Source organism: Bacillus rossius, chromosome 8 (assembly GCF_032445375.1).
Source record: "Bacillus rossius redtenbacheri isolate Brsri chromosome 8, Brsri_v3, whole genome shotgun sequence".
Lineage (NCBI taxonomy): Eukaryota > Metazoa > Arthropoda > Insecta > Phasmatodea > Bacillidae > Bacillus > Bacillus rossius.
This window is the reverse complement of record NC_086336.1, coordinates 38,898,668-38,914,279: the sequence shown is the minus strand read 5'-3', so window position 1 is coordinate 38,914,279 and position 15,612 is coordinate 38,898,668. Positions and strand designations below refer to the sequence as shown.

At 33.6% G+C, this 15,612-nt stretch overlaps 1 protein-coding gene across 1 annotated transcript in view; it reads left to right on the top strand.

The window, feature by feature from the left end:
* Nucleotides 1–15,612, top strand: part of LOC134534765 (nonsense-mediated mRNA decay factor SMG7-like) — a 63,417-nt gene that overhangs the window by 13,167 nt on the left and 34,638 nt on the right. Inside the window, exons 4-7 of the mRNA XM_063373305.1 lie at nt 992–1,120; nt 3,967–4,088; nt 4,763–4,924; nt 8,496–8,678. Coding sequence (XP_063229375.1) covers nt 992–1,120; nt 3,967–4,088; nt 4,763–4,924; nt 8,496–8,678 — 596 coding nt within the window. The remainder of the gene's footprint in view (nt 1–991; nt 1,121–3,966; nt 4,089–4,762; nt 4,925–8,495; nt 8,679–15,612) is intronic.

Sequence of the window (15,612 nt, the reverse complement as noted above, 5' to 3'; positions counted from 1 at the left end):
TTGTTTCTATACCACTTGCTCAGTTCTTTGCAGTAGATAATTGATAAGTCTTAAATGTGAACAGGGTGTCTAGAGGTTACAAGAGTCACAGAAAAGTAACTAATTTGGTCGGGTCACTTAAGTCACGAAAAGTCTCAAAAAAAAAAGTAAGGTGATGAAGGTCATGCAACTTTAATTTACAGCAGCTTCTTGTGAAACTTGTATTTTTTTTTAAACCTTACTTTGGCTTATAGTTGTACATTAAAGATAAATATTAGTGGAGTATCCACTTAAATCATGTGTAAATTATCTCTGAAAAGATTTTACAGTACTGTGGTAATTAAAAATCAGCATTTTTTTGCAAATAGTAGTTGTGTTATGTTTAATTTTGAGTTGTATCTGATAGTATTAAAAAAACACAGCATTAAAAAATATCTAGAAAATAAAATATATTTGATAGAGGTTCAGAGTCCTAATAATCATTTAACCAGGTATTTGTAGACACCCTGATTTACCATTTCTTTCTAGCATAGTTCAGGGTCTAATTACTTCTATTTTTGAGATCAGTAAGTTGTGAGATAAAAAATTTGCTCAGTGGTTTTCAAAATACAATGATTTGATAGTATTTTAATTTTTCCAAATTGGGTTTATGACTTGAATGCATTTTATTTTCAAAATTTGGTAAGCCATCAATCATTCTTTGTTGTCTCTCTCACACAGTTATAATTAATCTTGGGCAGTTTTTTTACATAGTTAATGTACACATATGGCTTGAGTCTCTTCTGCTATTTATATATTTGTATTCAATTAAAAAAAGATCTTATAAAATCATAGACTTTGTGGATATATTAAAGATAGCAATAAGTCACTTTGTCAAAATGTACACAAAATCTAATACTTGTCAAGTGATTATTTTTAGGCAGAAATGTTTGCAGAGTATTGAGCTCTCGATTATTTTAAATTATTATTATAATTATTTTAATGATTGTATTTGTTTTTTTGTTATGTGCAGGGTATTTATCAGCAAGTGCTAATCCTTGATTTGGAGTACGCATTAGACAGGAAAGTAGAGCAAGAACTATGGAACTATGGTTTTAAGAACTATATTGGAGCACTACAAAATTTGAGCAAAGATAAGAAGGTAATTTATAATATTTGTGTATGTTCTTACTGTTTTTAAGAAGCTAAAAATTTCCCCCATATATTGTACATATAATTAATTATATTGATTTTCGTAGCTATAGTTTTCTGCATTTCTTTAGGTTTATGGTGCAGAAGAGTTAGTTAGTTGGCAATCAGGAGGTGGGAGATTTTCGTGGATTGTGTGACACTTTAAGATTCATTATGTTGTAGCTGGGCCATTTAATGTAACACTATTAGTAATATATGTTAAAAACTGCAGAATTATAGCTGGCATACTAAAAAAACCTTAAATTAATACAATATAAAATAATATGAGTTAAAGATTTGTGGATCTGCATTAATCTAAATATATATTTAGACTCTTGTAAAATTAAATATTTAAGGAAAAATTCCACTCAAAAATATCATTAAAAAAACTTTCTTTCAGTATGTGCTATTTTATTTGATTGTGGGAAACAAATATTACAACATTACAAGTTTACTTTTATCCAGTGTGCATGTGTACAAAGTAGCTAAAGTAATAGAGATAATGTAAAATATCATTTGTTTTGTACTCTTATTTAAAACTGAAGCAAACTACTTCAAATGTTGCAACTATTAAAAATTCCAAGTGTCTAAAAAAATGTAACTTAAAAATAAATTCAAAACCATAACAATCACGGAACGGACTTCAAACAATAAATTAGCATGACACATTCCTCTGAATTAATAAACTTTTCTCTCGAACTTCAGTGTTTCGATGTATCAAATTGTGTTGTGTTGTTCACATCGCACATTAAGTATGTTAATTTATGGTAGTGCACGCAAACGTTTGTTTGTTTTGAGGTTTTAGAGGTTAGAAATTACATTTCGGTGGTATGTTTGATTTCTGTTTGTTTTTTCTATACAATTAATCATTTAGTTGAAAATTTATTTACCAGTTTAAGTAAATTTTGGAGTAGCAATGCCACGCTAGTAGTGGAATTTATATGTTATAGTGAAAATTGTGATACTTTAATCTGAAACAATTTTGCATTGAAAATATATTATTTTCGGCAGGATTAAAAAAAAAATTAAAGTGAAAAATACGTTATGGTGAGGTACATTGTACCGGTATTATACTGTAGTATACGTAATGCATATTAGATTATAAGTCTGAGAAAAAAATTTAGTTAGGGGATAGTGAATGCGTGCCACTTTTTTTTATTACTTTCGATTCTTTGCAAAGTAATTAAATTTTACACATTGCTGCTGATTTTTTGGTGTTAGTTTTTAAAGTAGTCAAACAGTTGTAGTCTCTTAGGAGTAACAACTAGTACTCCCAGCAGCCTCCAATTCATGCAGGATTAACATACGACAGTTTATGACAGTCCTGATATTAGCAGCAGAGGTGGAAAGACAAATGTGAAACAAAACTAAAAAAACATTAAATGTTCTTTATAAGTTTATCATAGTCAAGATTTCAAAAAATTATCATACTCTTTAACATTTATTTATATAACTTGCAACAGAGACGTCATCAAAATATTGCAATCAAATTTTTTATTAGTCAAATAATCTGAACATCATACACTAACCTGATTGCTTGGATGGACAAGACTATTTACAATTATATTTTCAGGACAATAATACAGTTTGATTGAATAAGCAAAATTGAATGTGTTAATACGGTCAAATCATTAAATTTGCAAAAGGTTAACTTTGCATACAGTAATGCTTCAAGGAGGATTTCCCTTTAATGCTCCAGCCATACTAAACTAATTTGATTGTTAAACTCTTAACAAGATTAAATAATTTTGCTACAAGAAAAATTGAATACAATTCTCACAAAAGGTTACTTTAGAAATATTTTATTAAGAAAACACAAAGCCATTTTTGGCATTTCAAAATGCTAATTCAGGGTGAAAAGATCAATTAAGCATACACAAGGGTAATAAATAATAAATTTACACTGAATATTAACATACATTTCAATGAATAAATACAATTACCACAACTGCAGTCCAGATGTTGTTTTAAATTTACGTTAAGATACATATTGGCACCAGCATATCAAAGCAATCAAATCAGCCAAGACAAACAAGTGGTGATACCAGGCTTCTTAATTCACCTGATTTTGGGAAAATGGACAAAATATCAACGATTAGCTTTCAGCCAACATTCCGAAGTTACGTTTACAATAAGCATTGTATATGCTCAAAAACACCGAACATTACAGTGAAAAAGAAATGAATAATTTACACGGGCGCACAACGTGTCACATGCAATGACAAAACGCAAGGGCATATGAAACTAAGTACACAAAAAAAAAATGCTGAACTTGAATTTTGAAGTGGCAAGCCAAAACAGAATCTAGAATACAACTATGTAAAGAGAAGTTAATATTACCGGAATTGCCACAGAATGCCAATCGCACAGCACAAACAGTAGTCTAGGAAGACTACATCCAATGACCGATGAGAGTTAGTGACGGACGATATATCCCGAGAAAGAAGGCGGCCTCGACCAAGCTTACGCAAGCATATAAGCATAAATGCCTTGCGGAGGCGCGAGTGCGTCTGTGTACCTGTGCAATGGCACGAAAGACAAAATTAAGCAAGAAAAAACCCCATAGAGGGGGTGGGGGGGTTGGCGGCATTGACAATAAAACAGAGGGGAAAGGAAAGAGGAAGGGAGCAAGAACGGCACGCGGGCTCGAAGTCTTCAAAACAGATGGCAGTCACTTTACAGTATACCTGTCCCATAAAGAGTAGAATGTAAGTTTGCAGTTAATGTTATGTTTGTTAAGCTCTACATGTGCTTAGTAGCATTGTATGTATGTATGTATGTATGTATGTGTGTATAGGAGTGGGCTCTTCCTTTCAGAACCAGAAACGAGCAGAATCCCAGGCAATGTTGTCTTTGTGCCTGGAGGCAGCCAGTGGTTTCTACTTAACTCTCCTGCAGGAGATATGCACTGCATTTGATCTCGACCTGCCATTTCGCAGGTAGGCCAACTTCATCCGACACGGGTGTGTTACGTTTTCACCCGCGTACGATAGATAATTTACACCATTCGCATTGCGCTATAATCATCCCGGCAAGTGTTTTTAAATGTCTTACTTGGTGTAAAAAACTTTCAAGACTATCAAATGATATACACTTTTTAATGTATCTGACTAAAATTTAAAAAAAAAAATAATAAGATTTTCATTTATTTATCTTGGAATTGTCAGAAATTATATGCAATGGGAGCAAAAGCAAATAAGATAAAGGAAAGTTATGTACTGCCTTTTTAGTATATGAGTGCCGACTGACAGTACGAGAATCGTCCTAAAAGTGTTAATGAAATTTTGCAGTAAAACATGGTTAATAAAATCACACCTAAGAAAATTTCCTGCATAAGTTTCACTTGACCTATAAATACTAAATATAATTTAAACTTGTAGTAAGTTTTCCTGTTAATAAGTCTACATTTCCAAGTACCTTGAGAAACTTGTTAAACAGGGTTTATTGTACTTGGACAGTTTATGCTCCCAATCAACATGATTCATTGGGGGTGTGCCATAATTTATGTTATATGTATTAAATAGATTGTCATTTTTGAACTCTTACCGTCCACTGTGTAATTTGTTTTGTTAACTTTACGTGAGTGGTGTTTATGTGATTGTATTGTTTGCAGGAAGGGCTCTGTGTATGGGAACGGGAAGGTTTGGCGGGGCTCGGACCACTTCAGCCAGCCCAATAAGAGTTCCTGCTACTACATCTGTCAACACTGCCTTGTTCACCTGGGGGACATAGCCCGCTACCGCAACCAGAGCAGGGAAGCGGAGGCTTTCTACAGGCAAGCATACCTAACCCACAGTCACAAGACTGATGCCAAGTTCTGAAGCAAAGTTTTTTACATATAAGTAAATGAGAAAATAACAATTTTCTGTGTTTTGAATGCTGGGATTCAAGAGTGTTAAGAAAGCAGGGGGAGACATGAAACACATATTAAAAATATTGGTCTCAGCATACTACAATATTATAGTGATCCAAAGTAATTTTTTTCATTTATTACCTTCAATTGCACCGAAATAATGCAGTTTTGTTTATCGATACGTAATTAGTGCTTATCTAGGTTAAATAAAGTATAAAAAGTATGAATTTTGTGGGTTAAATTGTTATGTTCGTAAAATATTACAACAGTAAATTCTACAAGGAATTACATTTTACTCAGAAAATTAATTGGGACAGAAAATTTTATAGACATCTGTGAACAGAGGTTTTTCAAGTCGAGTCAAGTTTTATGCAAAAACTCGCCAGTTCGAATTGAGTCGAGCGAGTTGCATTTTTCATATACTGTGTTTTCTCGTATAATCGTTGCACATTTTATTCTAAAATCAAGTTTGAAAAGTAGGGGTGCGACGATTATGAGGGGAAAAAAAAATTTGTTAGGTAAAGTTATTCATAAAAACAAAACCCGTTCATGGAAAGTACGTTTGTTTAAAAAAAAAGGTGGAGTATACAATAGCACGCCAAACATCTATAATTCCTTAAACAAAAACCTTTCTTCAACTTTAAATAAAATAACCAAAACTCTAACGCGAACACAAGCCACTTGAATCTGACGTGAACTAACGTGTCGTAGAACACACTTGCCACGAAAGAATGCGGACTATCAAATGTAGTTAACTCGGCACCTGACAGAGAGCGCGCATTGTATGCACTCGGCGAGATATTGATATTCGACTACGTGCGCGTGCTCTATACGGGAAGCAACATAACCAAACATGAATGATGCGCTGGCTACATTTTTATAAGCGGTACGCCGCGGTAACTCAGACAATCAGATAAAGGAAATACCTTTTAAAAACGTCTTTAAAAGAAAATTTACACGTTAGACAACTTTGTATTTTCGTCAATTAAATAAATAAGTGGTAATGACCGAAATTAAATTTTAGATTATACCTACACTGCGGCGACGCAGACGATCAGATAAAGGAAATAACGTTTAAAAACGTCTTTATAAGAAAATTTACACGTCAAACAACTTCGTATTTTTCCATTAATTTACTAAGCAAGTGGTAATGACCTAATAAATATTAGATTTCTACTTTAAAATACATTGTTTTATATGGAAAAGATACCTACACAAAGCGCTCGGCATCTACTAGCAGGACCAAAAACATCATGAGACGTTTATGCGAGAAGTTTTTTTATCCCAATTTTGACAGCCTAAAATATGGTTGCGACGATTATGCGCGTGTGACCATTATACGATAAAACACGGTATTCATTAATATTTAGTATACCAAAAAAACTCAATGCATCATAACTGCCATCATTGTTGTAAAAGTTCCAAATTACGAAATTTCCTGAAAACTACAAAGACTGAGATGATGTGGCATTCATCTCAACATTGAAAATGTATTTCTTTCACAACGTAAAACCGAATTCTGCAAACTTCGTTACGACCTACCAAATTCTAAACACAAAAAAATTAATGATTAAATGCACCATAGAATGCACAAATCCCGGTAAAGATAAGTATCCAACTGTTGGTTAAAAAAAATACAATATGTCAATTGTAGAGATATTCTGTCAAAATTTCCCAAAATTCTTTAAAAAATTTATTCAATTTCCTTCAGTAAGATTTTTTTATGATAAAGAATTGAAAAAAGTAGCAAACCGGTGCAAGTTGCAATGTTTGGAAATTAAGTGCTATCAACTGCTTTTCCAAAATATTTCTAATGTAGTAAAATGAGTGTCGCGGAACATGCACATGGATACGTTGCTTTAAAACTAATTTTTATTAGAGTCCAGTAATCTTCTTTTTAATTATGTAAAAAAAAACACTTTTACATTTTATATAATGCATATATTTAATGTTTAAAGGGAGGGATATAAAACTGAACTTAATTTTGGCATTCATATCACCAAAGTTTTGATGGCACGTGGAACAAAAAAGTAGGTTTTATAAAATGGCAATTGATGCTGCAGTGACCCCATATTGTAACGTATAATAAATAAACTTCACACTATTCGCTTTCAACTTTTATTTTTTTAGTCTAATTTTTCTGATAGTTTGCTATTAAATGCTGTGTTGTTGCAACATAAACTGCAGGAAATGCTTAAAAGCGGGAAAGTAATGCATTAGTTCTATAAGGGAAATGACTGTAAATCCCGGGTACGTAAAATGAGGTTCTACTGATGTTACGTTATAAGGTAAAGGATACTAGGGTAGTAAGACTTATATTCCGAAATAATGAAACTTAAGGTACTAAACAAGAAAAAAAGCTCGCTTTAATTTTGTGTTTTTGAACAGCAAATAGCTTGAGACAAGTATTATAAAAAAATCTCCCGAAAATCCAATTTTGAGTATTCGCAGGTGTCTAAAATTTTAGCAAAAAGCAAAATAGTTCATATGAAATCCAATTTAATCTGTGGAAAATTTTGATATTTTTTAATAACTTTTTGTGTGTGGGATATTAAAAATTAAGTTCACGTTAACGTTTAAAACAATTTTTTCTTTTTTGTTTTGTTTGTTAACAGGAGCTTCCTAAACAAAACAGTATTTTAGTTCATCAATATTAGTAATTTTCACTGCAAATTTACTCTCAGACCCAGATTGTTGATTTTTTTTTTTCTGTTAAGAATGCTTTAAAAAAATACAAACACGCTGAATGATCATTTCTCTTCAAGTTTTAAAAAAAACATCTTTCAGCCACTGCTTTGAGAGATAGCTTTGGTTACTCATGTGTTCAAATGCTGAGTATAGTTCATGTTTTTCATAGTGTTTTGGAATGTTTTTACACTATCATTATGTGTGTTAAGTTTAAAGTGCTGTAAATTGTGCCTTTTTTGTTGTGTGCATAAATTTTCAGATAGCTGCTACTGAAAATAATGTTACCTTAAAAGAAGGCTGTTCAGGAAATAAAATATAGCGCTTTTATGTTACGGTTATTTGACTAACACACAAGTTGTATGATATTTCTGGAAAGTACCTATTAAACAAGGATTTATGATAGAAAATGAATTTATTTGTGTATTTTGGTGCTTATTTGGAGTTTATTAAACTTGCCAGTACCTCGAAATGTATTAAAGAAGGATTTTTAAGATCGATGGTTTAGGAAACTTTCGGTGCTGTATTATTTAACTGTTTTAGGCAGGAAAACATCTTGGAACAGTGCGGTCTGAAACTGTTTTACTGTGTGATTGTGTGTGTGCGTGTGTTAATGAAGCAGTTATGTACTAAATGTGTAATTATCATTGGTTTTTTAACTGCTAATCCTTAATAGATGTAATTTTTTTTAGTAATAATACTGTAGTAGTTTACTTAGTATAAGTGTATGGGGTAAATATTGCATAATCATATAGTGTGAGTTTAGTGTGGTGAGGACAGGAGTAAGAGTGAATGTGTGTCACGGCAGGCACGCAGTTCAGTTGTCGCCCCAGAGTGGCCAACCCTACAACCAGCTGGCGCTGCTGGAGGCCAGCCGGGGGGATCGCCTGAGCACTGTGTTCCACTACGTGCGCAGTGTGACTGTCAGACACTTGTTCCCTGCGGCAGCCACCAACCTGTCTCGCACCTTCAACAAGAGTGCCGAGGAGCAGTGAGTCGTCTCTCTCCTCAGTTACATTTTTTACTGGAAACGCAGTTTTGTAATCTTTTAGTATACATGCTCAGTTCAATGAATGTAATTTATTTAGCATGGGGTTACTTCATAAATGTATGAACGAAATGGATATGAAAAATTAGAGCGTGGCCCGATCCAAATCACGGAACCATGATATAGTTTGATTCTGATTAATGAAAAGCAAAGTGTAAGTAATGAGTCATTTTCTGATGCAAGGTAAGTAATGTATTTGATCAAAGCTAGTGTTCTGTGTGAGCTAGATACCAAAGTGTTAATATGTTAATGGAAATATAATTTAGAGTCAAGTTTTTTTTCTATAATTCTATTATCAAGCTTATAGTCATACCTTATAGGAATAAATTTTCTTGTATGGGATATAACTAACATTTTATCTTTATTAAGAGTAACCAAATTAGTGATACACATTAATTAGAGATTTCAGAAATGTCATGCTGAAGTAGCTAACAATCATTTTCAGTAATTTTCTTTCTAAAGATTTTAAGATCATCAACAAATAACAGACCAGAGGAGTAAGTTTTAACCTGAGTAATGTCATCAATAAAGATGTTAAACAATAAAGGTGATAGAGTACCTCCTTGAGGGATACCAGAGTGAGTTTGGTGTTATGAAGAGTTATTAATTGAAACAAAAAGTTGGTCTTTAAGATAATTAGAGAGCCACCCTAATTATTTATTACACACACCAAATCTTGTAAGCTTTTGAAGTAATTTTGAGTGGTTCAAATGCCTTGGCAAGATCGAAGTAGCAAGTATCAATTTGACCCCTATTTACTTCAGCATATACAGTGAAACCTCGTTTATTCGTTCCCGCATTGTAGAATTTCCCGGTTTTATTGTTCAATGTCCGTGGTCCCGAAAAAATCCCACAAGAACAATGTTAAAAAAATCCCGTTTCCATCGTTTACGAATATTTTTTAACCCGGTTTAACGGGTTGAACTTTACAGGCTTTTTACCGATTTCACATTCAAATTCCCGAGAAATATTCCAGTTTACGCGTGTCTACACGACACGCAATACCGATATTTACATATGGCGGCCATTACTAAAAGAAAACGAATAAAGTGAGCATGACGCTGTTGCTAAAAGGTTCACCAACTTCGATAAAACAACAGACGAAAGCTAACGCTCGCACGATAGTTCTTGCTTTGTGCGATAATCGACACAACAATATAACCGTGGTCGATATACTGTACATACTAGCCCAACGTAAACACGTTTCTATTTAGCGGCAGTGAAATCCTGCGAGAAACATAGACGAAATTGTTCATCCTAGCGTTTCCGTGGCCGGCCGTATATGCGCGAGATTTTCTTTGTTTATGGTAAATTAGCTTTACGCATTTAACTCTAATGCACGTGTGAAATTTGTAAAGGTTCATTGTAATGTATCGGCCTACAAAAGAGGTTAAAACCATTAAAGAGCGTTTAGAAATTATAAATGCCGTTGAAAAAAATCCAGGCGAAAAACGGGTTGATTTGGCAAAGCGCTATGGTATTCCTCCATCGACTCTTAATTCTATCTTCGCTAGAAGAAATGAGATTCGGAAACAAGCAAGTCAGTTCGGCCAGTCTTCAAAAAAACCGAAAATGGCAAGACAGTTGAAATACAGTGAGCTTGAGAAAGTTTTGTTTTCTTGGTTCCAGCAAGTTCGGGCATCAAACATCCCAGTGGATGGCACATTTTGTTCATTTAAAAAAATTAAGGAAGTAGTGAAACCCCTTACAGTTATTTACGCTTTCCCGTTATTTGCACTATATTCTTCAGGTCCCGTTTGGTTCCCATTTAATCCAATACAATACTTTCACGCGAATTACGTCTCAAAAATCTAATCCATCCCGCTATTTACATCACGTAACAACGATAGTAGGCCTAAAAACATTGTGAAAAACGTAACTTTTATAGTCGGCAGTGAACATTTTAAATCGCAAAATAAACATATTTTATAACATGAAAAGTTGCTTTTATTTCTAAACATATAATAATTTAAGCCTAGGCGTGTAAAAGTCCGAGTAATTATAGCAGGAGGCAATCTAAAATGTACTCGGGAAAAACGTAAACTCAAGAATGTATAAACGTTCTGTTACTATATTTATGTCACAACTTAGCCGAAATACTGGTACGAGACATAAACCTCACTAGATAAAATGAGCGGAGTCTTGGTAACTGTTTTAAACGTATTTTATAATTTCGGAAGTATTGTACAGTTGACGCATATTTTTTAAACTAACCATTTATATCTGGGGATCATAATTAATTAATTATTGGTATCAAGACATCAAGATGGACGTAAACATGAACGTGTCACGGCAGCGAGAAAACTGGTGCGTATACCAATAAACTGGAGAAAACTGGTACACGGGATGTGGAGCTTATATTTTTTTCCGCTAAGCTCGCAACTATTGGCTGGCTGCTGATGGAACGTCACGATTCTGGGTGGAGCGTTGAGTGAGTTATACTGCGCATGCGCAGCTCAGACAACAGAGAGAGCCAGCCGGCGGGTACGTCGCGCCATAACAGCTGATTGAGTACGATGACCTTTCTCCGCGCACGGCGCGCTATTGACGGTAAATGTCCAATTTGCGGCCCTTTTATTTAAAATTTTTTACTGTGGTGCAATGCATATGTGTAATGTAGCCCGCATTTGTTATGAACGCTGCAGGATGCGACTGTATTTTAATTAACTTTAACGTATTTCTTACTTTTCCCTTTATTTACACTTTCCCGCTTTTTACACTTTTTACTTTGTCCCCATGAAAAGTGTATATACAGTGTGCTGCTGGTGTCAGTTTATGGAAATACCTAACTGATTCACTGAAAGTTTTTGCAATAGTACATACATTGTGCATTTGGTAACTTTAGAGTGTGTTCCCACATTGTAGGATTTCCTGGATTATCCGTTTTTTACTCATGGTCCATTGGAAAACGGATAATCAGGGTTTCACTGTATAGGGTTTATAAAAGTAAGTAAATTTGTGGTAGTTGACATCCCAAATCTAAAACCATGTTGATGTTCAGATAATCTATTTTCATTGTTGAACTACAGATGTCTAAACATGATTTTTTCAAAAACCTATAACTTTAGTTATTTTATATTTATGGGGGAAGACTTCTGTATTCAAGATAGTATTAAAATATATGCTGTAACCGAGGCATGAATAGCAGAGCACATGCTTTTAGTATAAAATTGGTTATACCATCAGATCCTGTAGATTTGGTAGGTTTCAGGGATTTATTGCCCCATAGTACTAGGCGTTCAAATGAAAGGCATTGGAGTTGAAACTGGGGTGGTATTCATAGTAACACTTGGAGGCATGACATTCCGCATTACATATACACTTGAAAAATACTTAGCAAAACAGTTTGAAATTAAAATGGGATCTTCTAGACCACCCCATTGACACTTAAAGATGAATTTTGTTGATAATGATATTCATTATTTTGACATATTGCCAAACATTTTTTTTTGAGTTTTCTTGATATTATGGTTCACCTTAAGTGTCCAATTTATTTTCTCTCTTTTGATAAGTTTTTAAACTTTTTGGCAGTAATAAGAAAAATATGTGTAACTAGCTGCAATACCCGGCGTTGCCCGGGCTGAACACAGGGTGTAGTTAGTAATTGTCTTCTTAATTTGAATGTCAAGTGTGAAAATTAATTTATATCACTTTCAGATTCAGACAGATGTTGTTCTGCCAGATTATAGTTATTTACCTGGTCTGTATGTAATTAAGATTTTATAAATCAATATAGAAAAAAAAAAGAGATTACTAATATTGAAAAGATTCCATTATCTAGCTAATGCTCGGCCTGCATTGCAATGCCTCATTCAGTTTTGTTTTGTAATATGTTTGAAGTAGTTCCACATATACAAATCATCTATCCATCTCAATACACATTTATCTCTATCTACATCTATATACATCTATGTATCTCTCTATCTCTATTTATCTCTTTATATCTACATATATACTTCCCACTATCTCTATATCTTCTATATATATAAGTCTCTATATAGCGCTATACATCTATAGGTATATCTCTATCTAACCCATTTCATTCTCTATACCTCACTCTATCTCAACTTATCTCTCCGTCTCTATCTCTGTCTCTCTTTTATATTCAAATAAATTGTGTCATGCGTGCGCACTTGCACAACAAAAACAGACGAAGTGCCGCTATATAAAATGAAATAAACACATTTTTTGACACTATTCGTGCTCCAACTATTGAAAAATAGTTATACCGTCTCAGTAACCTTCATGGGCATGCGCATAACAAATCACCAAAATTTCATCGCAATGATATGAATGGTATAGTAACGCATACGGCACAAACAAACGGAAATTAAAGACATGACAAACTCATCAAACGATGGTGCATTTAAAATTCAAGGCAACTCTATCTATTGACGAAGTTAAGAACAAAACTGTTTTTAGCGCCTTTATTTTGCTAGCCGCTGCGAGCTCCACTAAGCGGACTGGTCTCACCAAGGAGAAAAATATTAATTTGCCAGACCTTACTATGTGTATGATTGTGTGTCAGACATAGAGAAATGACACTCACTCACTATTTGTATGTATATGACCATGATTTTTTCTGTTATAAAATGAAATTATCACTTTTTCATTACCTTAGGGATGAAATTTCATATTAAAATGGGGTATATGTGTTAATCCAGGTTATAAGCTAACTGTAGGCCAAATTTCATTCAAATCCATTCAGTAGTTTTTATGTGAAAGAGTAACAAAAAACCATCCATACTTACAAACTTTCGCGTTTATAATATTAGTAGGATACAGCATATCATTATTTCTTTTAAATAATTTATGAAAGTCTTTATTTTATTTCAAAGCTTGAATAAGGTCATTGGAGAACCAGTGGGGGAATTTGGAAGCATGGGTAGTTGACATTCGGATAAAAATATTTAAATTGTCACATAAAAAATTTGTTAATTATCAGACAAGAGGTTTACATCTGTTGACTTATATCATTATTAGACCATTCATGATTTTTTATGGCATTATATAAACTTAAATAGTATACACATTTTTTATAATTTGTGTACATGGAAGGGTCCTTATTTGTGGTTGAATTAATTTCTGTTATTTTAATATCAAGAGTAGGATGTGGCAGATCATCTTTAGCTAATGCATCATCTGCTTTTGAGACCACACATTCACATAGATTAGTGAAACATAAGTCAAGTAGAGAGTTTGTGTTTCATTACACTGATTTAGGTTCATACTGATGGCAAAATTAAGTAGGGATTGAACCTTGGACTTGATTTAGCTATGATATATGTTCAGAGTATGGTTATTGAGTCAATCCACACCCGGCATATTAAAGTCACCAACTACTATTAAAATATCATCTTGATAATTAGTAAATGTGTCTTGATAGTGCTTAAAAATATGTAGCATATATTTTTGGGTTGTTTGAGGTGGTACATATATAGATTTGCCAAGTGTAAGATATTTATTAGGAGAGGTTTGAATTTTTATCCATACTTCTTCGATTCCAGGCTAATAATTATAATAAGATTGATGAACAGAAAGAAAAATGTGTTTGTTGACTCCTATTCAATCACCATCTCTTTCTATCATTGTTATATCTGCATTTCTGTCGGTTCGGAAAATGAAATATTTATCAGTAAAGTAATGAGAATAGATACTTGAATCATTAAACCATGTTTTGGTAATGCAGATTATATCATGTTTAGTACATGCAACATTATCAAAAAATTCAGTAGATTTAGTTCTTGGGCCTCTGACGTTTTGATAAATTATTACCCACTCTCGGGGACAAGGCATGGATTACGTCCGTGCGCTGTGTTAGAGATGACATATGAAGCACCCTTAATGTTTACAGGATCACAAACCGTGGCACTGTCATTAGCAAGTTGTTCAAGATGCAATTTCCTGTAAAACTGGCGTATGAGACATTCATTAGGCCAAAATACTGAGATTTTATTCTAGAAATATCCTCTTCCAAAACAGAGATATGGAAGGAAGCATAAGTGTCATACTTGGTACGAAGTTTAAACACTTTCACTTGTGAAAGATTTAGTTCATTTGCAATGTAAATGTAATCAAATCTCGTTTTATTACACAGAAGGTTCAAAGCAAGTTACAAAAAGAGCCTTTTTTTTATTTTGGTTCAAATACATTTTTGAGTGACATAGAGTTCCTGATTCCTGCATTCATTGGTGTTTTTTTTTAACGTTCATTTGGTTGCGTGTTTGTCTCTTGATTGCTGTTGGATTTGGGTTTGCATCTGTATTGAACAGTAATAAAGTCTTGATTGTCTACACTGTGTTTACTTTGAGAATTGTTGACATCGCGTGAACACCGCTGAGTAGTAAGTTGGTCAGCGGGCGAACCACTGTCACCAGATGTTGCTACATGTTCCCGCGGACCACTGTTGCTTGATGTTGATGCACGGTCAGATCTTGATGTACCAGAAACTTGTTTGATGTCTTGACTGAATGATTTTTGAGCCGTTATTCTCATGTAGTTCTTGTTATAGTTGCATGATTTCCTCTTTTAGCTCAGAAATTTCAGATCTAGAGTCTAATAGCAGAGTCTTTAAGAAAAAATTTTCAGACTTAACTTCATCAATTTTCATTTCTAAATATTTCACCAGATTAATTAAATTATCCAGTTTGCATGTTTCCATGTTAAGTTCCTTTGTATTTTCAGACTCCAATGAACCAGTTTTTTTTTTTGGAGGCTGAAACACATTCTTTTGAGGGTCTTGAGCAAGTTCTAAGATGATTTCACACTTATGTTTGAAGGGCTTACAAAATCCCAGGAATTCAGGTTGGTCAATTAGTGACACGTCAATCATTGATGTTCAGTACTTACAGTTATCAGGAAAGAACAAAAATAAATG